The 27,649-nt window shown below is 46.5% G+C and overlaps 1 protein-coding gene across 3 annotated transcripts; it reads right to left on the reverse strand.

Moving 5' to 3' along the window:
- Positions 1–376: 376 nt before the first annotated feature.
- tp53inp1 (tumor protein p53 inducible nuclear protein 1) lies at positions 377–27,631 on the reverse strand. 3 transcript variants are annotated; one of them, XM_063067304.1, is made up of 5 exons: positions 27,486–27,631; positions 21,670–21,977; positions 16,958–17,105; positions 5,650–5,842; positions 377–4,357 (listed from the first exon to the last, which is right to left on the reverse strand). In XM_063067304.1, exons 2-5 carry the CDS (start codon positions 21,785–21,787, stop codon positions 4,157–4,159), a joined length of 660 nt encoding a protein of 219 aa, XP_062923374.1. In that variant the 5' UTR covers positions 21,788–21,977; positions 27,486–27,631; the 3' UTR covers positions 377–4,156. The 3 variants fall into 3 exon arrangements, with proteins under 3 accessions (XP_062923374.1, XP_062923356.1, XP_062923365.1); XM_063067286.1 differs by having other exon boundaries at positions 16,958–17,300; XM_063067295.1 differs by having other exon boundaries at positions 4,218–5,842; positions 16,958–17,300.
- Positions 27,632–27,649: the final 18 nt, after the last annotated feature.

Below are 27,649 nucleotides of genomic sequence, written 5' to 3' on the forward strand. Positions count from 1 at the left end.
GGACCGTTGCAGACAAATGGCTTGAAGCTTTGTTGTGCATCCCTACCACCCACCCCACAATCTCCCAGACCCACTACCTTGAGGAAGGAGGTGCAAGAGCATCAGGGCCAGGACTGACAGACCGGGTAACAGTTTCTGCCCTCAGGCTGTGAGACTAACGATAGGTGACCCTGTTACCACTGAGGTCCTGTTCCTAAACCAGGCAGCTGTTTACCATTTACCTGTGCTGTACTACATGCAATTTGAATTATATTTTATTGACTTTGGTAACATTTTGTTTTTTTGTGATGTGTGTGATCTATGTTTTGTGAATGCACTGTGGTCTGGAGGAACATTGGTTGTATAAATATACAGTCAGATGACAATAAACTTGAACTTTCATTATTGTATTTAATGACAACGGAAACATATCCACAGTGAGTACAAGAAATTAATAAGCAAAAATTATAACCTGAAACAAAAACCATTCCAAACACATTAAAGTATAGAAAAGTATTTAAACAGTTTTTGAAAGAACAATCTTACATTGATCCACTGTACTGGCTAACCTTTCATATTTACTGAGAAATTGGTTGATCCTAAATTAGTAAATAAAATTAAATCACAGACCCTACTGTAAGACTGATTTGGCAAAGTGCTGGATTTATTCTGGAAAATGGATGATATCAGTCAACTGAGTGAGCATAAAGTCTCAGAGTGAGTTAAAACAACCACAATCTTTGATTTTTGCAGTTACCTGTCATAATTGACCATAAAACTGTACAGAGCAACTCCGCAAAGTCTTCTGTGCATAGTTAGATTGCTTATATTTACATCACCTGTCTCTTTCATATCCACAAAATTCTTCATGTTACAGTAAATGATGAATTCACATACTGGAAGGCACATAATTTACAAAACCTGAATCCCACTATTCAGGAATTTAAGCTACAGCTTAGTATCTTTAAATGTATTTATTTTATTTAGAGATACAGTACAGTAACAGGCCATTGCTGCCCAACACACCCATGTGACCAATTAACCCACTAACCGGCACGTCTTTGGACTGTGGGAGGAAACCAGAGCACCCGGGGGAAACCCACGCAGTCACGGGGAGAGCGTACAAACTCCTTACAGGCAGAGGTGGGTACTGAACCTGGATCGCTGGTGCTGTAACAGCGTTATGCTACTGTGCTACTCCGTTTCTAACAATTTCATATATTTTGTAACATTTACACTTCTCCTCCTGTAATATGTACCAGCTTTGTTCATAATCTTAAGTCTTTTGATGATCGTCATCAACGACGTATCCCATCCCACAAAATACAAAGGGCTCTTTACAGCTGGGGTTCCCAACCTTTTTTATGCAATGGACCCTGACCATTAACTGTGGGGGGGGGGGTGCAGTGGACCCCCTGGCTGGGAAACTCCTGTTTTACAAAAACACAATAAATCAGTCAAATGTACAGGACAACATCAAAGTATCAACAGCCATTTGGTTTGGATACGTCAACACAAGAGGTTCTGCAGATGCTGGAAATCCAAAGCAACACACACAGAATGCTGGAGGAACTCAGCAGGTCGGGCAGCATCTACGGAGAGGAATAGACAGTCGATATTTCAGGCCAAGGCCCTTCACCGGGACTGGAAATGAAAGGGGAAGACAGCAGAATAAGAAGGTGGAGGGGGGCATGGAAGGTGATAGGTGAAAAGTAAAGGACTGGAGAGGAAGGAATCTGATAGGAGAGTGAACCATGGGAGAAAGGGAAAGAGGATGGACTCCAGAGGGAGGTGATAGGCAGGTGAGGAGAAGAGGTAAGAGGCTAGAGTGGGAAATGAAGACGAGTGGAGGGGAATGGGGGAGAAGTTGAAGGAGTCAATGTTCATGTTTGCTTATTTGTTTTCATAGATGCTGTCTGGCCTGCCGAGTCCCTCGAGCAGTGTGTGTGTGTGTTGGTTAGGATACATGTTAATACCCAATCACCATCAGTTATCCATACAACTGAAAACTTGTGCAATCTCTGCAGAAAGAACCACAAGTCAATTAGATTTTTACCACAATGTTGTCAGTGATAAATAGCTAACAAAATAATCATATAAAGAAAACATGCTTCGGTATCAATTTTATGCAGTTTTACAAAACATTTTCTGTGATGGACTTGGTTACCAACTCGTAGCTTCCAAGACAACCAAAGAGGCATTAATTAGACCTTTGAGAGATGTTCTAGAGTAGAGGTTCCCAAGCTGGAGCCCACAGGCCCCGTGCTTAATGGTATTGGTTCATGGTATAAAGAGAGCTGGGATCCCCGCTCCAGAGATTGTCCTTAGTTAGTAAAACAGAGATACAAGACAGAGTATTCGTAAATTTAAAAAAGAGGTCCTGAGTCATGGTTGCACAACTTCATTGAAAATTCCACAACTTTCACTGTGACTAACCAGACTGTACAAACTAGATGCAAAAATCTGAAAATTTGTGTAACTGCTTATTTTCTGATTTATTTATTAAGATGCTTCCACAAAGTAGAACCTTGTTGGATAAAAGCAATACGAAGTATAGAATAACTCCCCCATGGACGGTCCCAAGCCCGGCTGTGAAAGGAGGAGGCGGATTGGACATGGGTCTAGCAACCCCATCCCGTTAAAACCCAGAGCTACAGAAACACCAAAGACCCCGTCCCTGGGAGGAGGGAGACCTTTGCCCGGATGACCTATGGTGAAAGCAGAAGCCACAAGGCCAATCAACCTGCAGCCCAGGACACAGGACTGTGGTGAGCTGCTCGTAGCGGCCGATGCCTCAGGAGGGTTGATGGGTTTAAGGAGAAGGAAGAATGAAACATTTCATCCTTGTTAGTTTTCATTACGTGCAGCAATTAAAACTAACTTCGAAATAAAAGTAAGCTGGGAAAGAATCATCACAAAACTCAACAAATGTGCTTCCCCATGAAAGATTAAATTTCACAGGTACATCTTCAGAAAATGGGATAAAAATAAAACCATTTTATATCCAGAGTGTATCTAGACATATCTACAATATGTAACTATTCTACAATAAACATCAGTTAACATAACAAGAACAAAATAATCCTTCATGTACAATGCACAGTGTCGAGTATAACCTCAAAAATATCCCACACTCCATGGCCACTTTATTAGGTACACCTGTACACCAGACTATTATGTGGTAGCAACACATTGCAGAAAAGCATGCAGACATGGTCAAGAGTTGTTGTTCAGACCAAACATCAGAATGGGGAAGAAATGTGATCTAAGCCTTTGACAATTGAATGGTTATTGGTGCCAGACAGGGTGGTTTAAGCATTTAAGAAACTGCTGATCTGGAATTTTCACAAACAACATAAAACCATAATACATAGGAGCCATTCAGCCCATCAAGTCTGCTCCACCATTCAATCATGGCTAATCCCAGGTCCCACTCAACCCCATACACCAGTCTTCTTGCCATATCCTTTGATGTCCTGACCAATCAAGAAACTATCAACTTCTGCTTTAAATGTACCCACGGACTTGGCCTCCAGTGCAGTCCGTGGAATTTACAGAGAATGTTGTGAGAAATGAAAATAAAAACACCTAGTGAGTGGCAGTTCTGTGGACGCAATCACCTTGTTAATGAGAGAGGTCAGAGGAGAATGGCCAGACTGGTTCAAGCTGACAGGAAGGTGACAGTAACTCAAATAACCACACGTTACGACAGTGGTGTGCAGAAGAGCATCTCTGAATGCACAGCCTTCAGGTGGATCACTGCAGTAGCAGATCTCACCTGTACCTAATCAAGTGGCCACTGAGTGCATAACACATTTAGAAAGAAGGAAATGGACAATCATGAAACAGAACATATTTGGAAATGTTTGGACTGCTAAATGGAGAGAAGGCATGTAAGTATCTCCAAACTTTGAATATGTACAATTAGCCTGTAGCAAGAGTGGTGTGTCCAGGGAGGGGTAGCACCTCTAGTGATGGGCTTGTTCTGTCCATTCTGGGGCAGCTCACTCACTTTGACTCTCAGCTCTCACCTGTGGCTCCAAGTAGCTGTTTGCATTGGCTGCAGCCACACCCCGGTCCACCACTTCAACAGGTGACAGCAACCAGCAGAGCTCATACCTCAGTGAGATAGGGACATGCCCGTGACGTCAGGTCCAGCAGGCTAGGTGGATGCGGTCTACAGGGAGATCCAATGGCCAGGAAGGCATTTCCTCCTGGAGAGTGAAGGACATGACAGGCACAGAGGAGTCGTGGTCATCCACTGCAACCACTGAAGACCACAGTTTGTGACGACTACTCGTACCACTGGAGGTCGAGAGAGAGAAGCTGCCCCAGTGCATCGTCTTTTCCACTTCAGAAACTCTCCTGCACAGGCTTCCTGTCATTGTCGGATACAACAGACAACCACCATCACAAAACGATCTGAACACCTCCAATCCAAAAAGGTTGATTTTGAAAAGATGAAATATACATTTACACAGGCTCCTTTGTTGTCACATTACAGATATTCAGAAAAATTACACTGTATTGTCCCTGAGAATTGGCATATTACAAAATAAAGTTGAAATTCTCCTCACAAGCAAATCACAACCAAAAGAGGCCTCTCGTCTCCCAGGCAACGTCTGTGAATGATTGTGTTGTAATACAGCCGTATTTTCCCTCACGTGTCCACTTCATTCGGGAAACACATGCAGATTGCATGGATAGTCATATGAAAATGCGAAATTTGGACAAGCAAACCCTAAACCATAATCCAGAGCAACTCACACAACTCAGCAGGTCAAGCAGCATCTATGGAGAGGAATAAACAGTCCATGTTTTGGGCCGAAACCTTTGACCAGGACTGGAAAGGAAGAGGGAAGAAGCCAGAATAAGGTGGGGGGGGGAGGGGGGAAGGGAGGAAGGAGTACAAGCTGACAGGTGAGATAAGAAATCCAGAGCAACACATATAAAATGTCAGAAAAACTCAGCAGGTCAGGCAGCATCTATGGATATTGAACAAACGGTCGACCTTTCAGGCTGAGATCCTTCTATGGGACTGGAGAAGAAGAGGGAAGATGAGAGAATAGAAGGTGTGGGGAGGGGAAAGGTGATAGGTGAGGCCAGGTGGGTGGGAAGGGTAAAGGACTGGAGAGGAAGGAATCTGATTAGGAGATTCCTTCTCCTACTTTTATGAGAGAAATGGAAGGAGATGGGGATCCAGGGAGAGGTGATAGGCAGGTGAAAAGAGGCCAGAGGCCAGAGGCCAGAGGGGAGGGGGGGAAGGCAATTCTTTTTTAACCAGAAGGAGAAATTGATATTCATGCCATCAGGTTGGAGGCTACCCAGGTGCTGCTCCTTCAACCTGAGAGTGGCCTACCCTATTCATTAGAAAAGAGTCCAAGGAGCTCATCAGAGTTCAAGAGTAAAGTTCCTACAAATAAGGAAAAGGCATTTGGTAATACAAAGTTTAACAGAGCTCCGAGAAAAGAGATTAGAAACCCAAAAAGACTTATTCAATATGATTAATAACTCCCAATTTTGTTAAATATGGAGCACTACAAAAAGGCTACCGATATACCCTAGATTTACGTTGATAACGTTGCTTAAAAAAACACGAAATAGCAATGACAGTTAATAGTTATACTGGCGCTGGCATGGCTGCTGTAAAACATGGGAGGTGTGTTTAACCTGTCGAGAAAGACACTCCCTGGTAAGGTTCTGGCGGCGAATGCTGTTGCGGTTGACGAGGTGCCTTGCATCGTGCTCTTTTCCGCGTTGAACGTAGCGGAGCTGACTGGCTTGTACCACAGAATCTGTTTGGGTGGCTGCTGCAGCCGTGTAGAAGTGAATATGGTGGCCTACCTGATCAGCAGTATTCCCTCTAGAATGAGGAAAAAAAATGCAATTACTAATGATATCCACTTTGTTGAGCACCTTTGCTCTGTCCACAAAAGAGAGGATTTCCCAGTGGCCATTTTAATTCCAATCCCATTCCCACGCTGACATATCGGTCAGACCACGGCCTCCTCTTCAACCATGATGAAGCCACACTCAGGCAGGAGGAGAAACACCTCATATTCCATCAGGGTAGCCTCCAACCTGCTGGCTTGAACACTGATTTCTCCAATTTCCAGTAATTTCTATCTCCTCTTTTTACTTTCCCTATTCTGGCTTCTCTCTCAGCGCTTCTCTTCTCTTCACCTGCGGCCCACCCCAACCCCGGTGTGCCCACTTTCCTCTGCTGTCAGATTCCTCTTTTTTCAGCTCTTTACCACCCATCACTTCCCTGCTTGCCCAGTCTGGTATGGATCGGAAAAAGGCTGCTGAAGGTTTCAAACACTGGCAGCTCCATCATGAACACTAACCTGGCCTGCTGAATTCCTCCAGCATTTTGGGTCTGTTGCTCTTCATTTCCACCCTCTGCAGAATCTCTGGTGTTTATCCAATGCTAATGATCCTCTGCAGAATCTCTGGTGTTTATGCAATGCTAATGGTTTCTCTTTCCACAAAAACTGTCTTTCCTGCTGATTTCCCCCCTGCATTCATGATCATTATTTCAAAATCCTACATGAACTGTTCATTTTTGAATTTTAATGAGACGGTGTTGTGATGAAAGATAAATTGTCTGACACATTCATTCGGTGGTCATAGTTGGGGGAGGAATGTGAGAGGGAAACAGGGCAGTCGAAGAAAGCCATGCAGTCACAGGGAGAAGATACAAATCTCCTTACAGAGTCACAGGGAGAAGATACAAATCTCCTTACAGAGAGTCACGGGGAGAAGATACAAATCTCCTTACGGAGTCACGGGGAGAAGATACAAATCTCCTTACGGAGTCACGGGGAGAAGATACAAATCTCCTTACGGAGTCACGGGGAGAAGATACAAATCTCCTTACGGAGAGTCACGGGGAGAAGATACAAATCTCCTTACGGAGAGTCACGGGGAGAAGATACAAATCTCCTTACGGAGAGTCACGGGGAGAAGATACAAATCTCCTTACGGAGAGTCACGGGGAGAAGATACAAATCTCCTTACGGAGTCACGGGGACAAGATACAAATCTCCTCACGGAGAGTCACGGGGAGAAGATACAAATCTCCTCACGGAGTCACGGGGAGAAGATACAAATCTCCTCACGGAGTCACGGGGAGAAGATACAAATCTCCTCACGGAGTCACGGGGAGAAGATACAAATCTCCTTACGGAGAGTCACGGGGAGAAGATACAAATCTCCTCACGGAGTCACGGGGAGAAGATACAAATCTCCTTACGGAGAGTCACGGGGAGAAGATACAAATCTCCTCACGGAGTCACGGGGAGAAGATACAAATCTCCTCACGGAGTCACGGGGAGAAGATACAAATCTCCTCACGGAGTCACGGGGAGAAGATACAAATCTCCTCACAGAGTCACGGGGAGAAGATACAAATCTCCTCACGGAGTCACGGGGAGAAGATACAAATCTCCTCACGGAGTCACGGGGAGAAGATACAAATCTCCTCACGGAGTCACGGGGAGAAGATACAAATCTCCTCACGGAGTCACGGGGAGAAGATACAAATCTCCTCACGGAGTCACGGGGAGAAGATACAAATCTCCTCACGGAGTCACGGGGAGAAGATACAAATCTCCTCACGGAGTCACGGGGAGAAGATACAAATCTCCTCACGGAGTCACGGGGAGAAGATACAAATCTCCTCACGGAATCACGGGGAGAAGATACAAATCTCCTCACGGAGTCACGGGGAGAAGATACAAATCTCCTCACGGAGTCACGGGGAGAAGATACAAATCTCCTCACGGAGTCACGGGGAGAAGATACAAATCTCCTCACAGAGTCACGGGGAGAAGATACAAATCTCCTTACAGAGAGTCACGGGGAGAAGATACAAATCTCCTTATGGAGTCACAGGGAGAAGATACAAATCTCCTTACGGAGAGTCACGGGGAGAAGGTACAAATCTCCTTACAGAGTCACGGGGAGAAGATACAAATCTCCTTACGGAGAGTCACGGGGAGAAGATACAAATCTCCTCACAGAGTCACGGGGAGAAGATACAAATCTCCTTACAGAGAGTCACGGGGAGAAGATACAAATCTCCTTACGGAGTCACAGGGAGAAGATACAAATCTCCTTACAGAGTCACGGGGAGAAGATACAAATCTCCTTACGGAGAGTCACGGGGAGAAGGTACAAATCTCCTTACAGAGTCACGGGGAGAAGATACAAATCTCCTTACGGAGTCACAGGGAGAAGATACAAATCTCCTCACGGAGTCACGGGCAGAAGACACAAATCTCCTTACAGAGAGTCACGGGGAGAAGATACAAATCTCCTCATGGAGTCATGGGGAGAAGGTAGAAATCTCCTTGCGGAGTCACGGGGAGAAGATACAAATCTCCTTACGGAGTCACGGGGAGAAGGTAGAAATCTCCTTACAGAGTCACGGGGAGAAGATACAAATCTCCTCACGGAGTCACGGGGAGAAGATACAAATCTCCTCACGGAGTCACGGGGAGAAGATACAAATCTCCTCACGGAGTCACGGGGAGAAGATACAAATCTCCTTACAGAGAGTCACGGGGAGAAGATACAAATCTCCTTATGGAGTCATGGGGAGAAGGTAGAAATCTCCTTACGGAGTCACGGGGAGAAGATACAAATCTCCTCACGGAGTCACGGGGAGAAGATACAAATCTCCTCACGGAGTCACGGGGAGAAGATACAAATCTCCTTACAGAGAGTCACGGGGAGAAGATACAAATCTCCTTATGGAGTCATGGGGAGAAGGTAGAAATCTCCTTACGGAGTCACGGGGAGAAGATACAAATCTCCTTACGGAGTCACGGGGAGAAGATACAAATCTCCTTACGGAGTCACGGGGAGAAGGTAGAAATCTCCTTACAGAGTCACGGGGAGAAGATACAAATCTCCTCACAGAGTCACGGGGAGAAGATACAAATCTCCTTACAGAGTCACAGGGAGAAGATACAAATCTCCTTACGGAGTCACAGGGAGAGGATACAAATCTCCTTACGGAGTCACGGGGAGAAGGTAGAAATCTCCTCACGGAGTCACGGGGAGAAGGTAGAAATCTCCTCACGGAGTCACGGGGAGAAGGTAGAAATCTCCTCACGGAGTCACGGGGAGAAGGTAGAAATCTCCTCACGGAGTCACGGGGAGAAGGTAGAAATCTCCTCACAGAGTCACGGGGAGAAGGTAGAAATCTCCTCACGGAGTCACGGGGAGAAGATACAAATCTCCTCACGGAGTCACGGGGAGAAGATACAAATCTCCTCACAGAGTCACGGGGAGAAGATACAAATCTCCTCACAGAGTCACGGGGAGAAGATACAAATCTCCTTACAGAGTCACAGGGAGAGGATACAAATCTCCTTACGGAGTCACGGGGAGAAGATACAAATCTCCTTACGGAGTCACGGGGAGAAGGTAGAAATCTCCTTACAGAGTCACGGGGAGAAGATACAAATCTCCTCACAGAGTCACGGGGAGAAGATACAAATCTCCTTACAGAGTCACAGGGAGAAGATACAAATCTCCTTACGGAGTCACAGGGAGAGGATACAAATCTCCTTACGGAGTCACGGGGAGAAGGTAGAAATCTCCTCACGGAGTCACGGGGAGAAGGTAGAAATCTCCTCACGGAGTCACGGGGAGAAGGTAGAAATCTCCTCACGGAGTCACGGGGAGAAGGTAGAAATCTCCTCACGGAGTCACGGGGAGAAGGTAGAAATCTCCTCACGGAGTCACGGGGAGAAGGTAGAAATCTCCTCACGGAGTCACGGGGAGAAGATACAAATCTCCTCACGGAGTCACGGGGAGAAGATACAAATCTCCTCACAGAGTCACGGGGAGAAGATACAAATCTCCTCACAGAGTCACGGGGAGAAGATACAAATCTCCTTACAGAGTCACAGGGAGAGGATACAAATCTCCTTACGGAGTCACAGGGAGAGGATACAAATCTCGTTACAGAGTCACGGGGAGAAGGTAGAAATCTCCTTACGGAGTCACGGGGAGAAGGTAGAAATCTCCTTACGGAGTCACGGGGAGAAGGTAGAAATCTCCTTACGGAGTCACGGGGAGAAGGTAGAAATCTCCTTACAGAGTCACGGGGAGAAGGTAGAAATCTCCTTACAGAGTCACGGGGAGAAGATACAAATCTCCTTACAGAGTCACGGGGAGAAGATACAAATCTCCTTACAGAGTCACGGGGAGAAGATACAAATCTCCTTACAGAGTCACGGGGAGAAGATACAAATCTCCTTACGGAGTCACAGGGAGAGGATACAAATCTCCTTACGGAGTCACGGGGAGAAGGTAGAAATCTCCTTACGGAGTCACGGGGAGAAGGTAGAAATCTCCTTACGGAGTCACGGGGAGAAGGTAGAAATCTCCTTACGGAGTCACGGGGAGAAGGTAGAAATCTCCTTACAGAGTCACGGGGAGAAGGTAGAAATCTCCTTACAGAGTCACAGGGAGAAGGTACAAATCTTACGGAGTCACGGGGAGAAGGTAGAAATCTCCGTACACAGTCACGGGGAGAAGGTAGAAATCTCCTTACGGAGTCACGGGGAGAAGATACAAATCTCCTCATGGAGTCACAGGGAGAAGATACAAATCTCCGTACAGAGTCAAGGGGAAAAGATGCAAATCTCCGTACAGAGTCACAGGGAGAAGATAAAAATCTCCTTACAGAGTCACGGGGAGAAAATACAAATCTCCTTACGGAGTCACCGGGAGAAGATACAAATCTCCGTACAGAGGTACGGGGAGAAAATACAAATCTCCTTACAGAGTCACGGGGAGAAGATACAAATCTCCTTACAGGCAGCAGTGTGTGTTGAACCTGATCGGTGATCGCCGCACTGTGATAACAGAACAGTTACTCCTCAAACATCAGGCTTTTGAACTTGAGGGGGCAGCCACTCTCATTTTAAGGACTCTTGTTATATTTTTATTTCATGCTCGTTATTTATCGATATTTATTTATACCTGCATTTGCACTGTTTGTTTACAGTTTCCAGCTCCTGACATTTACAGTTTTATACATTTGCAGAGTGTGCCTGCCAGCGGAAAAAGAATCTTAGGGTTGTATGTGGTGACATGTATGGTACTATGATAATAATTTTTACTTTGAACTAACCACTACACTATTTACAACTACAAAAATATGTACTTTAAAAGCAATGCATTAGTAAGGTTAGCTAGAGTTGTTCGGGTGGGTTTAAACTAATTTGGCAGGGGATGGGATCCGGAATGATAGTGAAGAAGATGAAGTAGTTGGGTTACAAATAGAGGCAGACACGAGGAAATCTGCAGATGCTGGAAATTGAAGCAACACACATAAAAGTTGCTAGTGAACACAGCAGGCCAGGCAGCATCTCTAGGAAGAGGTACAGTCGACGTTTCGGGCCGAGACCCTTCGTCAGGACTAACTGAAGGAAGAGCTAGTAAGAGATTTGAAAGTAGGAGGGGGAGGGGGAGATCCAAAATGATAGGAGAAGACAGGAGGGAGAGGGATGGAGCCAAGAGCTGGACAGGTGATTGGCAAAAGGGATATGAGAGGATCATGGGACAGGAGGTCCGGGGAGAGAGAGAAGGGGAGAGGGGAGCCCGGAAGGTGGAGAGCAGGCAAGGAGTTATAGTGAGAGGTAGAGAGAGAGAAAAGAGAGAGAGGAAAAAAGGGGGAAAAAATAAAAAAAATATTAAAAATATATTAAATAAATAAATAAGGGATGGGGTGTGAAGGGGAGGAGGGGCACCCCTCCTGTCTTTCCCTACCATTTCAGATCTCCCCCTCCCCGTCCCACTCTCAAATCTCTTACTAGCTCTTCTTTCAGTTAGTTGACGAAGGGTCTCAGCCCGAAACGTCAACTGTACCTCTTCCTAGAGATGCTGCCTGGCCTGCTGTGTTCAGCAGCATTTTTTTGTGTGTGTTACAGATCGAGGCAATGTGTAGTGCAACTCCTAGCAAGGAGAGGCTGATGATTACAGTCAACAGGACGAGTTGCAACACAAAACGCAGACAAAATCGAAAAGGGTGAATACAGGACTGAAGGTATAATATTTGAATGGGAATAAAGGGAGTCCTTTCTGGTTGGCTGCCAGTGACTAGTGATGGCCCACATAGGTCTGTTCTGGGACCAATTCTTTTTACTTTACATGTCAATGATATGGATGATGGAATTGATGGCTTTGTTGCAATATTTACAGACGATATGAACTTGTAGCACGGTTGCAGATTGGCATGTATGATGTTGTAGGCATCATGGCTGAAAGAAGATTATAGCTGGGAGCTTAATGTCTAAGGATACACTTTGCAATGGAAAGGACAGGCTGGAAGGCAGAGGGGGTGACATGGCTCTGTTGGTAGAAAATGAAATGAAGTGACATAGGGTTGGAAGGTATTGTATCATTGTGGATAGAACTAAGGAACTGCAAGGGTAAAAGGACCATGATGAGAGTTGTATACAGACCCCCAAAGCATCAGTAAGGACGTGACCTAGAAAATGGGATAGAAAATGCATGCCAAAGGGACAATGTTACAATAGTCATAGGGTTAGATTTGGGAAAAACAGGTTGGTGCGGGACTGCAAGAGGAGGAATTTCTAGATTGCCTATGAGATGGCTTTTTAGAGCAGCTCGGAGTTGAACCCAGCTGTTCTGGTCTGGGTGCTGTGCAGTGAACCGGAATTGATTAGAGAGCTTAAGGTGAAAGAACTCTGAGGCAGGTGATCACAATATGGTCAAATTCACCCTGAAATCTGAGAAGGAGAAGTTAAAAGTCAGATGTATCAGTATTACAGTGGAGTAAAGGGAATTACAGAGTCATGAGAGAAGAGTTGGCCTGAATTGATTGGAAAAGAACACCGGCAGGGATGACGGCAGAGCAGCAATGACTGGAATTTCTGGAAGCAATTCAGAATGCGCAGGATATATACGTCCCAAAGAGGACTATGTATTCTAAAGGCAAGATGACACAAACATGGCTAATAAGGGAAGTCAAAGCCAACATAAAAGCCAAAGGGAGGGCGTATAATAGAGCAAAAATTAGAGGCAAGTTAGAAGATTGGGACACTTTTCAATGCCAACAGACGGCAACTAAAAAAGTCAATAATGTAAAGATGGAATATAAAAGTAAAATGGCCAATAATAATAAAAAAGATACAGAAAGTTTCTTCAGGTATGTAAAGAGAGGCATAATGGAGGACAAGGAACGGCAGATGAACTGAAAAGTAATTTGTATCAGCCTTCATGATGGAAGACACTAGCAGTATGGTGGAAGTTCCAGGTGTCAGGGGTCATGAAGTATGTAAAATTACCATTAATAGAGAGAAGGTTCTTGGGAAACTGAAAGGTCTGAAGGTAGATAAGTCACCTGGACCAGATGATATATACCCAGGGACTCTAAAAGAGGAGACTGAGGAGTTCGTGGAGGCATTAGTAATGATCTTTCAAGAATCACAAGATTCTGGAATGGCTTCAGAAGACTGGAAAATTGCAAATGTCACTCCACTGTTCATGAACGGAGAGAGGCAGAAGAAAGGAAATTATGGTCCAGTTAGTTTGACCTCAATGGTTGGGAAGATGTTGGAGCTGATTGTTAAGGATGTGGTTTTGGGATACTTGGAGGCACAGGATAAAATAGGTCATAGCCAGCATGGGAAAATCTTGCCTGACAAATCTGTTGGACTTCTTTGAAGAAGTAACAAGCAGGATAGACAAAAGAGATTCGACTGATGTTATGTACTTGGATTTTCAGAAGGCTTTTGACAAGGTTTTTGAGGCTGCTTAACGAGCTACGAGCCACATGCACAAAATGCTGGGGGATCTCAGAAGGCCAGGGGGCATCTATGGAAAAAAGTACAGTAGATGTTTTGGGCCAAGACCCTTCAGCTATGAGCCCATGGTATTATAAGAAAGATCACGGCATGGATAAAGCAGTGTCTGATTGGCAGAAGGCAAAGAGTGGGAACAAAGGGAGCCTTTTCTGGTTGGCTGAGGGTGACTAGTGGTGTTCCACATAGGTCTGTGTTGGGACTAATTCTTTTACTTTACATGTCAATGATATGGATGATGGAATTGATGGCTTGGTTGCAAAGACGATACGAAGATGAGTGGAGGGGCAGGTAGTTTTGAGAAAATAGAGGAGCTACAGAAGGACTTAGATTAGGAGAATAGGCAAAGAAATGGCAGATGGAATACAGTGTTAGGAAGTGTATGGTTGTGCATTTTGGTAGGAGAAATGAAAGGGTTGACTATTTTCTAAATGGCAAGCAAATACAAAAAACTGAGGTGCAAAGGGATTACCTACACTGCACTTTCTCTGTAACTGTAACACTTTATTCTGTAATCTGTTATTGTTTCATCTTGTTTTACCTCACTATGCTGTGTAATGATCTGATTTGTATGCACAGTGTACAAGCTGTTCACTGTACCTTGGTACATGTGACAATAATAAACCAATTCTGATCTATCTGAGGGATGGTCCTGTTTGCTCAGTAAAATGTGTACCCCTCTCAATGAATTCCTATTCACAATATAAAGTTGGGATTGTCCTTGGGATTTGCCACAAATGGCAGGCTCACTATGACTAAGATAGCTTGTATGCCAAAAGATGTTTTTGCACTTTTTGTGAATATCTCAAGGACTGTAGAACGTGACACTTGCAGAGTGCCCACACTACTTTCTTGGACTGTGATGGTCGTTGACAGAAACAACGTATTTCACTGTTTCATTGTACGTGTCATCAATAAAGCTAATCTTATCTTAATCATGGAAGTGTTCAGAGGCCAAACTGCTAAGGGGCGATCAAAGGCCACCAAAGTGGGGCAGGTTCAGCTACACTTGCGGGCTGCCCAGCACAACCCTCACAATTTGACACAAGACAGCACTGTATGCTTCCATGTACGTGTGACAAATATTTATTTAGCAATACAGTGTGGGGTACGCCTTTCCAGCCATGCCACTCTCGCAGACCTGAGTAATCCTAGCCTAATCGCGGGACAATTTACAATGACCAATTAACATACCTGTATGTCTTTGGACTGTGGGAGGAAACCAGAGCACCTGGAGGAAACCCATGCATTCCATGGAAAGGACATACAAACTCCATAGCGAATGGTGCCAGAATTGAACTCCAAAGTCTGGAATACCCCGAGCTGTCATAGCGTCATACTAACTGCTACACTACCATGCCCCTTGCTCTCTCATTCATCATCATCATCAGGTGCCATGCCCAGTTTGAGCTTTGACTGCCATGGCCCACACACTCTTGTTTCGGGTCAAGTGGATCAATTCATTAGTATTCATTTCCAATTCTCTGGCTGCTGTCTCCATCATCATTTGTCTTTGTCTTCCTCTTGCTTTCTTCCCTTCAATCTTTCCCATAATTATCATGCATTCTAACTCCTCTTTCCTAATCACATGTCCAATGAAGTTATGTTGCCTTTTCATGATCTCATACATTATTTCTCTTTTTGTGTTTGCTCTGTTCATGACATCCTCATTAGATATTTGTTTTGTCCATGATATTCTTTGCATCCTCCTCAAAAACCACATCTCTGCTGCTACAATTCGTTTCCTCATGTTACTAGATATTGTCCAAAATTCTGAGCCATATAACATAACTGGATAAACAAAACATTTCAGTACTCTGGGGTGGGTTGTCATGCCTAGTTTAGTATTGGTCAGTATACTCTTCATTCTTGTAAAGGTATCTTTTGCCATCCCTATTCTTCTTTTGATGTCCATGTCTCACCTGCCATCTGATGTCACCCAGCTTCCTAAGTAGCAAAAATTCTTTACTTGTTTTATGTCTTCCCCATTTATTCTCAGCCTGCAGATAGGATTCTCCTTCTTTTTGCATATCACCATACATTCTGTCTTTTTGCAATTGATAGGTAGACCCATTTTTGCAATTTTCTTCAACAATTATATCAATTAAGTTTTGTAGTTTTTACCGCCAACTTTGATTCCCAAGGTGTCTCTTATTTTTTGTAATATTATTTCACTGTACATATTAAATAAATCAGGGGAGAAAACACACCCTTGTCTGACGCCTCTCTTGATTTTCATAAACTGACTCACTTCTCCATCTATTCTTACAGTGGCAGTAAGACCAGTACAGATTTCTGGTCAGGCGGAGATCTTTCGAATCTAGATCTAGAGTTTTCTGTAATATTTCAAATAACTTATTGTGCTTCACTTTATCAAATGCTTTTGTGTAGTCGATAAAACAAACAAACAAATCTGTTTGCACTTGAATAGCTCGTTCTGATAGTATCCTTAACATCAATATTGCATTTCTTGTACCTTTGTCTTTCACAAAACCACACTGTTCTTTGCCTATTTCATCTTGTATCTTACTTTTAGCTCTTGTCATCAACATTCTTAGAAGTATCTTGGTGATATGACTCATTAAACTTATGGTCTTATGTAATTCACATTCTATTGCTCCAAGTTTCTTAGGAAGAGTGATAGATACTGATTTTTTTTTTATCTCTTCTGGTATTATTCCAGTCTCATAAATGTCATTGACTACATCAGGAAGTTTTTCAATTCCATAATCTTCAAGGGCAATCATTTGTTCTATTACTAATTCATCAGGACCTGCTGCCTTTCCTTTCTTCATCTTATTTATTGCATTACGAACTTCAGATTTTAAAATACTTGGACCTTCAATGTTTTTCTTAATTTCTGGTTTTTCACCTCAATCGTCTTCAAACAATTCCTGAATATACTCAGTCCATCTGTTCATAATAAACCAATATGACTATCAATTTATAACTCTGCCAAGGATGGTCCGGAGCCCGGCTGTGAAAGGAGGAGGATTGGACATGGAGCCAGCAACCTCATCCCGTGAAAACCCAGAGCTACAGAAACACCAGAAGCTCCAAAGACCTCATCCCTGGGAAAGGAAGGATCTTCGAAGTTTGAACCATCAGAAGCACTGGTAGCTAATCCCTACCTGAATGATTCACTCTCATACTCAGCAGTCCCGCTGTTCTCCCTCACGTTGCTTTGGACGTTGTACACCGTGTACACGGACATGCTGGGGTGTTCAATTAGCAGATTTTCCAACGGGCTGGTCTCCATCTGCACAGGGGCACATCCACCTGCAGTGAAACAGGGAGGGGGTGTAATGAACCAGCTCTCCTCCAGGGTGCAGGAGTCGAGCTGAAGGAAACAGGAGTCACTACGTTCGCCAAGCAACTCAACAGGAGAGGCCGGAGAGGAAAAGATGGCAGCATTTGGAAAAGGTTCCCTTCTTAGGTCTGCTGACTCATCATTAGAGCAATTAGTACAAGCATCTAAAAAGCAGCAAGCAACAGTCAAGTGATGTTAGAAGCAAGAATTGGACAATCAATGAGCGATGCAAGTAGCAAAGTATTGAAGTTTTAAAAATGAAACGGGAATTGGGGAAAGAGTGAGAAAAGGATACAGTTTTATTTTGAATTCAACACTTCAGTTTAAAGTTGTATTCACAAAATAAATAATAATTAGGTATATTAATGTTGAATTAAGCTGTTTACTCTCTTTGCAGTTTAACAATTACCTGCTTGTATTTTATGTAACTACTTATCTACATGTAATTGTTCATTAAATTTCCTAGTGGTCACAGTGCGTATATGCAGTTGTTGTTCAGTGTGTGCCCTAGTGGGTGACAGTCCTTAGTAAGTTCTAGAAAGCTATTTGGTATCACATGATTTGAAAAGGGGCTATCTGATTGGTTAACTCTTATTTACATATTTGAATGTTTCTAATTTTTGGTATAAAAGATCTGACCACATCGGCCCACCATCTTAACTTCCTTCTCTTCTCCTGCTTGACACCTGTTACTGTCCATTTCCAATTCTCTTGTTCTATTAATGCTTAATGAAACAATTACAAAGCAAAAATTTTTGTGTCTCTTTCCTGACTTCTGAAAGAACCTTGGATAAGAACATTAATGATACAGTGGTTAGATCACTGGTCTCATAGTGAGTCGGGATGTACAATTGAGCGTAGACCAGGACAGCACAGTACAGGCCCTTCGGCCCATCATTTTGGCCGATCTTTTAACCTTCTCTGAGATTCAATTTAAAACTTCCCTCTCTCATAGCTCTCCGTTTTTCTATCATCCATGTATCTAAGAGTTTCTTAAATGCCCCTAATATATCTCCCTACCACCACCCCTGGCAAGGTGTTCCACTCACCAACCACTCTCCGTGTTAAAAAGCTTACCTCTGACATCCTCCCTGTACTTCCCTCCAATCACCTTAAAATTATGTCCCCTTGTATTAGCCATTTCCACCCTGGGAAAATGTCTTCAGATGTCCAATTGAACTATGCCTCTTCTCATCTTGTACACCTCTATCAAGTCACCTCTCATCCTTCTTTGCTGCAAAGAGAACAGGCCTGGCTCACTCAACCTACCCTCATAAGACATGCAAGCTTAAGTACCACCAGTAGCTTGGCCTTGTCCCACCATGTAGATCAGGGGTTCCCACCTTTTTGATGCCATGCACCAATACCATTAAGCAAGGAGTCCATGGACTCCAGGTTGGGAACCCTTAGTGTAGATGTATCACAGAGCGCACCAGGGATATTCCATACTGGCTCTGAGTACCCTGACTGATTTTGTATCATTGTATCATTTTTTAATGCATGCATTTCTAAATGACAATAAACGAGGACTGAGTGTCCTCATAATCATAATTCTTATCAATGCACCTGAGAGAGCAGCTTATTGGGATGCATCACAGTTTATACTGCAACTGCTCTGCCTAAGACCCCAGGAACTGCAGAGATTGTGGACACAGCTCAGTACATCAGAAATTTGTCTCCCTCCCCCCCTCCTCTGCAGCCAAGGACCCCCCCCCCAAAACCCTGGTCATTCTCTCCTCTGCCCTCTTTCATCACCCCTCTCATGTTGCTCTTAAATATTTCACCTTTCAACCTCAACCTATCTCCTCTAGCTCTAGTCTTACCCAACCTCTGTGGAAAAAGCCTGCTTATATTTACCCTATCTATACCCCTTATAATTTTGTTTATCTCTATCAAATCTCCCCTTATTTTCATACATTCCAGGGAATAAAGTTATAACTAATTTTATAATCTAAGTTAGATCTAAGATCAATCTAACCCTTCCCTCCCACACAGCCCTCTATTTTTCCATCATCCATGCACTGATCTACGAGTCTCTTGAATGCCTCTACCAGCACCACTCCTGGCAGTTCATTCCAGGAACCCAGCTTATTTTCTCTATTAAAAAAATCCTGACACCAGGCAGACAATCTCTGAAGAGTGTTGATAATGGCTGGGGTCACCCGTCTTGTAAAGACACTGCCCTGAAGAAGGCAATGGCAAACCACTTCTGTAGAAAAATTTGTCAACAACAATCATAGAACCATACAATACAACAGCACAGAAAACAGGCCATTCGGCCCTTCTATTCTGTGCCGAAACATTATTCCGTTAGTCCCATTGACCTGCATCCAGTACATAACCCTCCAGACCTCTCCCATCCATGTATCTATCCAATTTATTCTTAAAACTTAAGAGTGAGCCCGCACTTACCACGTCAGGTGGCTGCTCGTTCCACACTCCCACTACTCTCTGAGTGAAGAAGTTCCCCCTAAACCTTTCCCCTTTCACCCTAAAGCCATGTCCTCTCATATTTATCTCTCCTAATCTAAGTGGAAAGAGCCCATTCACATTTACTCTGTCTATACCCCTCATAATTTTGTAAACCTCTATCAAATCTCCCCTCATTCTTCTAAGCTCCAAGGAATAAAGTCCTAACCTGTTCAATCTTTCCCTGTAACTCAACGCCTGAAGACCCGGCAACATCCTAGTAAATCTTCTCTGCACTCTTTCAATCTTACTGATATCCTTCCTATAGTTAGGTGACCAGAACTGTACACAATACTCCAAATCTGGCCTCACCAATGTCTTATACAACCATAACATCCAAACTCCTATACTCAATACTTTGATTTATGAATGCCAGGATGCCAAAAGCCTTCTTTACAACCCTGTCTACCTGTGACGCCGCTTTCAGGGAATTATGTATCTGAACTCCCAGATCTCCTTTGTTCCTCCGCACTCCTCAGTGCCCTACTGTTTACACTGTATGTCCTACCTTGATTTGTCCTTCCAAAATGCAACACCTTACACTTGTCTACATCAAATTCCATCTGCCATTTTCTGGCCCATTTTTTCAGATCCCTCTGCAAACTTTGAAAGCCTTCCTCGCTGTCCACAATGCCTCCAGTCTTAGTGTCATCAGCAAACTTGCTGATCCAATTTAGCATATTGTTATCTACATCACTGATACAGACATGGTCATGGAAAGACTGCGGTAGACCACACCTTATGACATGGCACATAAAGAACGAAAGCAACCTCTCTTACATCCCCCCTATACTACCTCCAATTACTTTAAAGTTACACCCACTAGTATTAACTATTTCCTCCCTGGGAAAAGGTCTCAGGCTGTCCACTCGGAGTTTGCTTCTTATATCTTGTAGGCCTCTATCAAGTCGCCCCAGCACCTGGTAAATCTCCTCTGCACCCTCTCTAAAGACCATAAGACCCATAAGATATAGGAACAGAATTAGGCCATCTGGCCCATCGAGTCTGCTCCATCATTCCATCATGGCTGATATATTATCCCCCTCAACCTATTCTCCTGCCTTCTCCCCTAATCTCTGCGGTGGTGTGCTGGGGCAATGGCATCAACATGGGTGATGCCAACAGGCTCAATAAACTGATTAGAAAGGCTAGCTGGGTTATAAGTGTCAAACTGGACACAATGGAGGGCTGTGGCAGAACAAAGCACCCTATGGTAAAATCCTGGTAATTCTGGACAATGTTTCTCACCCTCCGCATGTCACCTTGGCTGAACAGAGAAACACTTTTAGTAATAGACTAAGACAACTGTGCTGCTCCAACGAGTGCTATACAAGGTCATTCTTACCCTCGGCCAAAAGGCTCTGTAATGAGCCAACTTGTAGCCAGGGAAGTGATGACCCCCTCCTGTCAGTCTGTTTGAGGTAACAGACTTTTTAAAAAATTCTTCCTTACTTCTCTTCTAATATTTGTATATGTATAACTGTGTATTTGCAATGCAACTCTGACACTAATTTCCTTTGGGATCAGTAAAGTATCCATCTCTATCTAACCTTTGATGCCTTGACAAATGAAGCTATCATCCTTTGCTTTAAATATACCAAATGATTTGGCCTCCACAGCTGTCTATGGCAATGAATTACACAGATTCTCCATCCTCTGCCTAAACAAATTCCTTCTCTTCTCTGTTTTAAATGGAGGTCCTTCTATTCTGAGGCCGTGGCTGCCGGTCCTAGACTCTCCCACGAGAGGAAACATCCTCTCCACATCCACTCTATGTAGGCTTTTCAATGAAATCCACCCATTATTCTAAACCTCAGTCAGCACAAGCTTCCACATCCTTCCTATAACGAGGTGACCAGAACTGAAGACAATATTCCAAGTTTGGTTAAACCAGGGGTATATTGTCGTGGAACAGAGCTGCAACGTTACCTTGTGGTCTTTTACATCATGATGTGGGAAGACACGTTCTCTTAGACAGTTACATTTAGTTCCAGACCTTACCTTAGCGAAAGTGATAAGGCAGTATCATGTAGAGATTTGTGTGCTCAGAATTAAATTTCTTACCAATATAATCAACCAGAATCCACTCGTCAGCTTCCTTTTCACATATCGCACGCTCCTGATGTTCATTTTCAGCACAGTCGATGGCTCCAAACAACATCGTGGAAAAGTGCTGGTACATTGCTCAGAGACGGTTGGCTATTTCTCCGGTATGCCACAGAGCGGGTACGCCACGGAGTGACACAGAGCAGGTACGCCACGGGAGTGACACAGGGCTCACTTCAGTGGCATGGGGTGGTACATCAGTGGGTCCACAAGATGCATACAACTCCAAAGTTCCACACGGCAAAGAAATACAAATCTACGTGCATCTGTGTGGGAAAGAAGTTACAGTGTGGAAAACTGAGGGAAACCGTGAAACAGCAAAACAATTCATCATTTCCAGAACAGCTTCTTCCCCTCTGCCACCAGATTTCTGAATAGACATTGAACCCATGATCACAACCTCACTACCTTTTTTCCCTCTCTTTTGCACTACACACATTATATACAGTGCCATGCAAAAGTTTGGGCACCCCGTCAAAATTTCTGTTACTCTGAATGGCTAAGCGAGTAAAAAATGAACTGATTTTCGAAAGGCATAAAGTTAAAGATGACACATTTCTTTAATATTTTAAGCAAGAAAACTTTTTTATTTCCATCTTTTACAGTTTCAAAATAACAAAAAAGGAAAAGGGCCTGGAGCATAAGTTTGGGCACCCTGCATGGCAGTACTTAGTAATACCCCCTTTGGCAAGTATCACAGCTTGTAAACGCTTTTTGTAGCCAGCTAGGAGTCTTTCAATTCTTGTTTGGGGGATTTTCGCCCATTCTTCCCTGCAAAAGGCTTCTAGTTCTGTGAGATTCTTGGGCCGTCTTGCATGCACTGCTCTTTTGAGGTCTATCCACAGATTCTCGATGATGTTTAGGTCGGGGGACTGTGAGGGCCATGGCAAAACCTTCAGCTTGTGCCTCTCGAGGTAGTCCGTTGTGGATTTTGAGGTGTGTTTAGGTTCATTATCCTGTTGTAGAAGCCATCCTCTTTTCACCTTTGGCTTTTTTACAGACAGTGTGATGTTTGCTTCCAGAATTTGCTGGTGTTTAATTGAATTCATTCCTCCCTCTATCAGTAAATGTTCCCCGTGCCACTGGCTGCAACACAAGCCCAAAGCATGATCGATCCACCCCTGTGCTTAACAGTTGGAGAGGGGTCCTTTTCATGAAATTCTGCACCCTTTTTTCTCCAAACATACCTTTGCTCATTGCGGCCAAAAAGTACTATTTTAACTTCATCAGTCCACAGGATTTGTTTCCAAAATGCATCAGGCTTGTTTAGGTGTTCCCTTGATCCTTTTGAATAGAACTTTTGAAGAAGAGGAAAAGAGAATGGCTTCTACAACAGGATAATGAACCTAAACACATCTCAAGATCCACAACGGACTACCTCAAGAGGTGCAAGCTGAAGGTTTTGCCATGACCCTCACAGTCCCCCGACCTAAACACCATCGAGAATCTGTGGATAGACCTCAAAAGAGCACTGCATGCAAGACGGCGCAAGAATCTCACAGAACTAGAAGCCTTTTGCAAGGAAAAATAGGTGAAAATCCCCCAAACAAGAACTGAAAGACTCCTAGCTGGCTACAAAAAGCGTTTACAAGCTGTGACACTTGCCAAAGGGGGTGTTACTAAGTACTGCCATACAGGGTGCCCAAACTTTTGCTTCAGGCCCTTTTCCTTTTTTGTTATTTTGAAACTGTAAAAGATGGAAATAAAAAAGTTTTCTTGCTTAAAATGTTAAAGAAATGTGTCATCTTTAACTTTATGCCTTTTGGAAATCAGTTCATCTTTTATTCACAGAAACAGAAATTTTGACCAGGGGTGCTCAAACTTTTGTATGCCACTGTATGTATAAAATTGCAATGTACTGAGCTGCTGCATCACCATTTGATGCCATGGACCATTAAGCAAGGGGTCTGTGAGCCACAGGTTGGGAAATCCGGGGGTAAGTGCAACTGGACAATAGTCATTGAGACAGGTTATCAAACTCTTCGTAGACACCGGTTGAAGCAGGTGGGCACTTCAGAATGCTGAAGTGAGAAGTTAAACATCTTAGTGAATATTCCAGCCAGTTGATCAGCAACACACACAAGGTGCTGGAGAAACTCAGCAGACCAGGCAGCATCTATGGAAAAGAGTAAACAGTCGACGTTTCCGGCCCCTTTCGCAGGACTGGAGAAAAACAGTGAAGAGTGAGAGTAAGAAGGTGGTGGTGGGAGAAACACAAGGTGATCGGTGACAATAAATGGGGAGGGGGGAGGGGGGAGGGGGGGAGAGGGGGGAGGGGGGGGGAGGGGGGGGGGGGGGGGGGGGGGGGGGAGGGGGGGGGGGGGGGGGGGGGGGGGGGGGGGGGGGGGGGAGGGGGGGGGGGGGGGGGGGGGGGGGAGGGGGGGAGGGGTGAAGTAAAGAGCTGGAAAGTTGGAAGCTACCCAGGCAGAATACAAGGTGTTGCTCCTCTAACCCGAGTGTGGCCTCATCGCTGTAGTAGAGGGGGCCATAGACTCTCATGCTGCAATGGGTGACAACTGAGAGACCCCGCTTGTTCTGGCAGACAGAGCATAGGTGCTCGGTGAAGCGGTCTTCCGAGCTATGTTCGGCCTCATCGACATACAGGAGGTCACACTGGGAGCACTGGACACAGTACATGACTCCTCCATTCCCTTCCTCTCATCCCTCCTAAAAAAACCTCCCCTACGCTCCAACCCAACACACCCTTCTTGCCCTCCCATCAGACTACATACCTCCTCTCTTCCCCCTTCCCATTCCCCTCCCTCTCTCCCTCCACTCCTCTATTCACCCCACATTCCCCTCCTCTCCACATTCCCCCTCCTCCTCCATTCATCCTCCCCTTCCCCTCCCTGCCCTATTCCCTCTGCCCTTCCTCCTCTGATGCATTTTCCTTCCCCCTCCTCACCACTATACTCCCCCTCCACCCTCTCACTTCCCCCTCTACATTCCCTTACCCATCCTCTACTTCTTCCCCCTACCTATTCCCAATCTCCTTCTCCCTCAATTTCCCGTCCCCATACAACCTTATACCCCTACTACCCCCACTCCCATCCCACCCTCCTCAGCTCCCCATTCCTCCTCTTAACCTGTATACATCTTGTATTACTCCTCACCTACCTCCCACGCTCCCATCCCATCCCTCCACCCCTCCCTTCCCCTATTCCCCCTCCCGTCCACCTCCCTTCCCCTTCCCCCCTTCCCCTATTCCCCCTTCACATCCACCTCCCGTCCACCTCCCTTCCCCTATTCCCCCTCTCATCCCCTTCCTTCCCCTATTCCCCCTTCACATCCACCTCCCGTCCCCTATTTCTCCCTCCCGTCCCCTATTTCCCTCTCCCATCCACCTCCCTTCCCTTCCCCCCTCCCGTCCACCTCCCTTCCCCTATTCCCCCCTCCCTTCCACTATTCCCCCTCTCGTCCCCTTCACATCCACCTCCCGTCCCCTATTTCCCCCTCCCGTCCACCTCCCTTCCCCTATTCCCCCTCTCGTCCTTTCCCATCCCCTAATCCCCCTCCCATCCCCTATTCCCCCCTCCTGTCCACCTCCCTTCCCCTAGTCCCCCTATTCCCCCTCCCGTCCATCTCCCTTCCTCTATTCCCCCCTCCCGTCCACCTCCCTTCCCCTACTCCCCCCTCCCGTCCCCTCCCCTCCCTTCCCCTATTCCCCCTCCCCTCCCTTCCCATATTCCCCCTCTCGTCCCCTCCCAACCCCTATTCCCCCTCCCATCCCCTATTCCCCCTCCCTTCCCCCTTCTCGTTCCCTCCCTTCCCCTATTCCTCCCTCCCATCCCCTATTCCCCCCTCTCATCCCCTCCCCTCCCCCTCCCGTCCCCTATTCCCCCCTCTCATCCCCTCCCTTCCCGAATTCCTCCCCTCCCGACCCCTCCCTTCCCCTATTCCCCCTCCCCTCTACCCCCTGTCCCCTCCCATCCCCTATTCCCCCTCCCTTCCCCTATTCCCCCCTCTCGTCCCCTCCCATCCCCTATTCCCCCTCTCATCCCCTGCCATCCCCTATTCCCCCTCCCTTCCCCCCTCTCATTCCCTCCCTTCCCCTATTCCCCTCTCCCGTCCCCTCCCCTCCCTTCCCCTATTCCCCCCTCCACCTCCCTTCCCCTATTCCCCCTCCTGTCCCCTCCCCTCCCCTATTCCCCCTCCTGTCCCCTCCCTTTCCCTATTCCCCCCTCTCATCCCCTCCCACCCCTATTCCCTCTCGTCCTTTCCCATCCCCTATTCCCCCTCCCATCCCCTATTCCCCCCTCCTGTCCACCTCCCTTCCCCTATTCCCCCTCCCGTCCATCTCCCTTCCTCTATTCCCCCTCCCTTCCCCTACTCCCCCCTCCCGTCTCCTCCCCTCCCCTCCCCTCCCTTCCCCTATTCCCCCTCCCCTCCCTTCCCATATTCCCCCCTCTCGTCCCCTCCCAACCCCTATTCCCCCTCCCTTCCCCTATTCCCCCTCCCATCCCCTCCCTTCCCCTATTCCCCCCTCTCATCCCCTCCCATCCCCTATTCCCCCTCCCTTCCCCCTTCTCGTTCCCTCCCTTCCCCTATTCCTCCCTCCCATCCCCTATTCCCCCCTCTCGTCCCCTCCCCTCTCTTCCCCCTCCCGTCCCCTATTCCCCCCTCTCATCCCCTCCCTTCCCGAATTCCTCCCCTCCCGACCCCTCCCTTCCCCTATTCCCCCTCCCCTCTACCCCCTGTCCCCTCCCATCCCCTATTCCCCCTCCCTTCCCCTATTCCCCCCTCTCATCCCCTCCCATCCCCTATTCCCCCTCTCATCCCCTGCCATCCCCTATTCCCCCTCCCTTCCCCCCTCTCGTTCCCTCCCTTCCCCTATTCCCCCCTCCCGTCCACCTCCCTTCCCCTATTCCCCCCTCTTGTCCCCTCCCCTAATCCCCCCTCGTCCCCTCCCCTCCCCTATTCCCCCTCCTGTCCCCTCCCTTTCCCTATTCCCCCCTCTCATCCCCTCCCACCCCTATTCCCCCCTCTCATCCCCTCCCATCCCCTATTCCCCCTCTCATCCCCTATTCCCCCCTCCCGTCCCCTCCCACCCCCTATTCCCCCCTCCTGTCCCTCCCTTCCCCTATTCCCCCTCTTGTCCCCTCCCTTCCCCTATTCCCCCTCTTGTCCCCTCCCTTCCCCTATTCCCCCTCTTGTCCCCTCCCTTCCCCTATTCCCCCTCTTGTCCCCTCCCTTCCCCTATTCCCCCCTCCCATCCCCTATTCCCCCTCTCATCCCCTCCCTTCCCCCTCTCATCCCCTCCCTTCCCAAATTCCTCCCCTCCCCTCTCTTCCCCTGTTCCCCCTCCCCTCCCTTCTACCCCCTCTCATCCCCTTCCATCCCCTATTCCCCCTCCCTTCCCCTATTCCCCCCCTCATCCCCTATTCCCCCTCCCTTCCTCTATTCCCCCCTCTCGTCCCCTCCCATCCCCTATTCCCCCTCTCGTCCCCTCCCGTCCCCTCCCTTCCCCTATTCCCTGTCTCATCCCCTCCCGTTCCCTCCCTTCCCCTATTCCCCCTCCCTTCCCGAATTCCTCCTCTCCCGTTTCCTCCCTTCCTCTATTTCCCCTCCCCTCCCTTCCCCCCTCTCGTCCCCTCCCATCCCCTATTCCCCCTCCCTTCCCCTATTCCCCCTCTCATCCCCTCAACCTTCCCATATTCCCTCTCCTGTCCCATCTCCCCCCATCCCCTTTTATCCTCTCATCCCATTATTCCCCCCCCATCACCTCTTCCCTTCCCCTCCCCCCCCCCCGGAGTTTATGAACAAACTTCACTCACTTGCCTGCCTTGTCGTGTTGGGTGTAAGGGCGGAGGCTTTGTGCGAGAACCGCCGGGCCGCCGGTGAGGTGAGGTGAGGTAGAGGAGGTGGAGGTGAGGGGAGGGGAGGGGAGCCGGGCCTGACCGCCGGTCTCTGTCCGTGGCGCCGGCGCCACCGCTCTCGC

Source organism: Mobula hypostoma, chromosome 1 (assembly GCF_963921235.1).
Source record: "Mobula hypostoma chromosome 1, sMobHyp1.1, whole genome shotgun sequence".
Taxonomy (NCBI): domain Eukaryota; kingdom Metazoa; phylum Chordata; class Chondrichthyes; order Myliobatiformes; family Myliobatidae; genus Mobula; species Mobula hypostoma.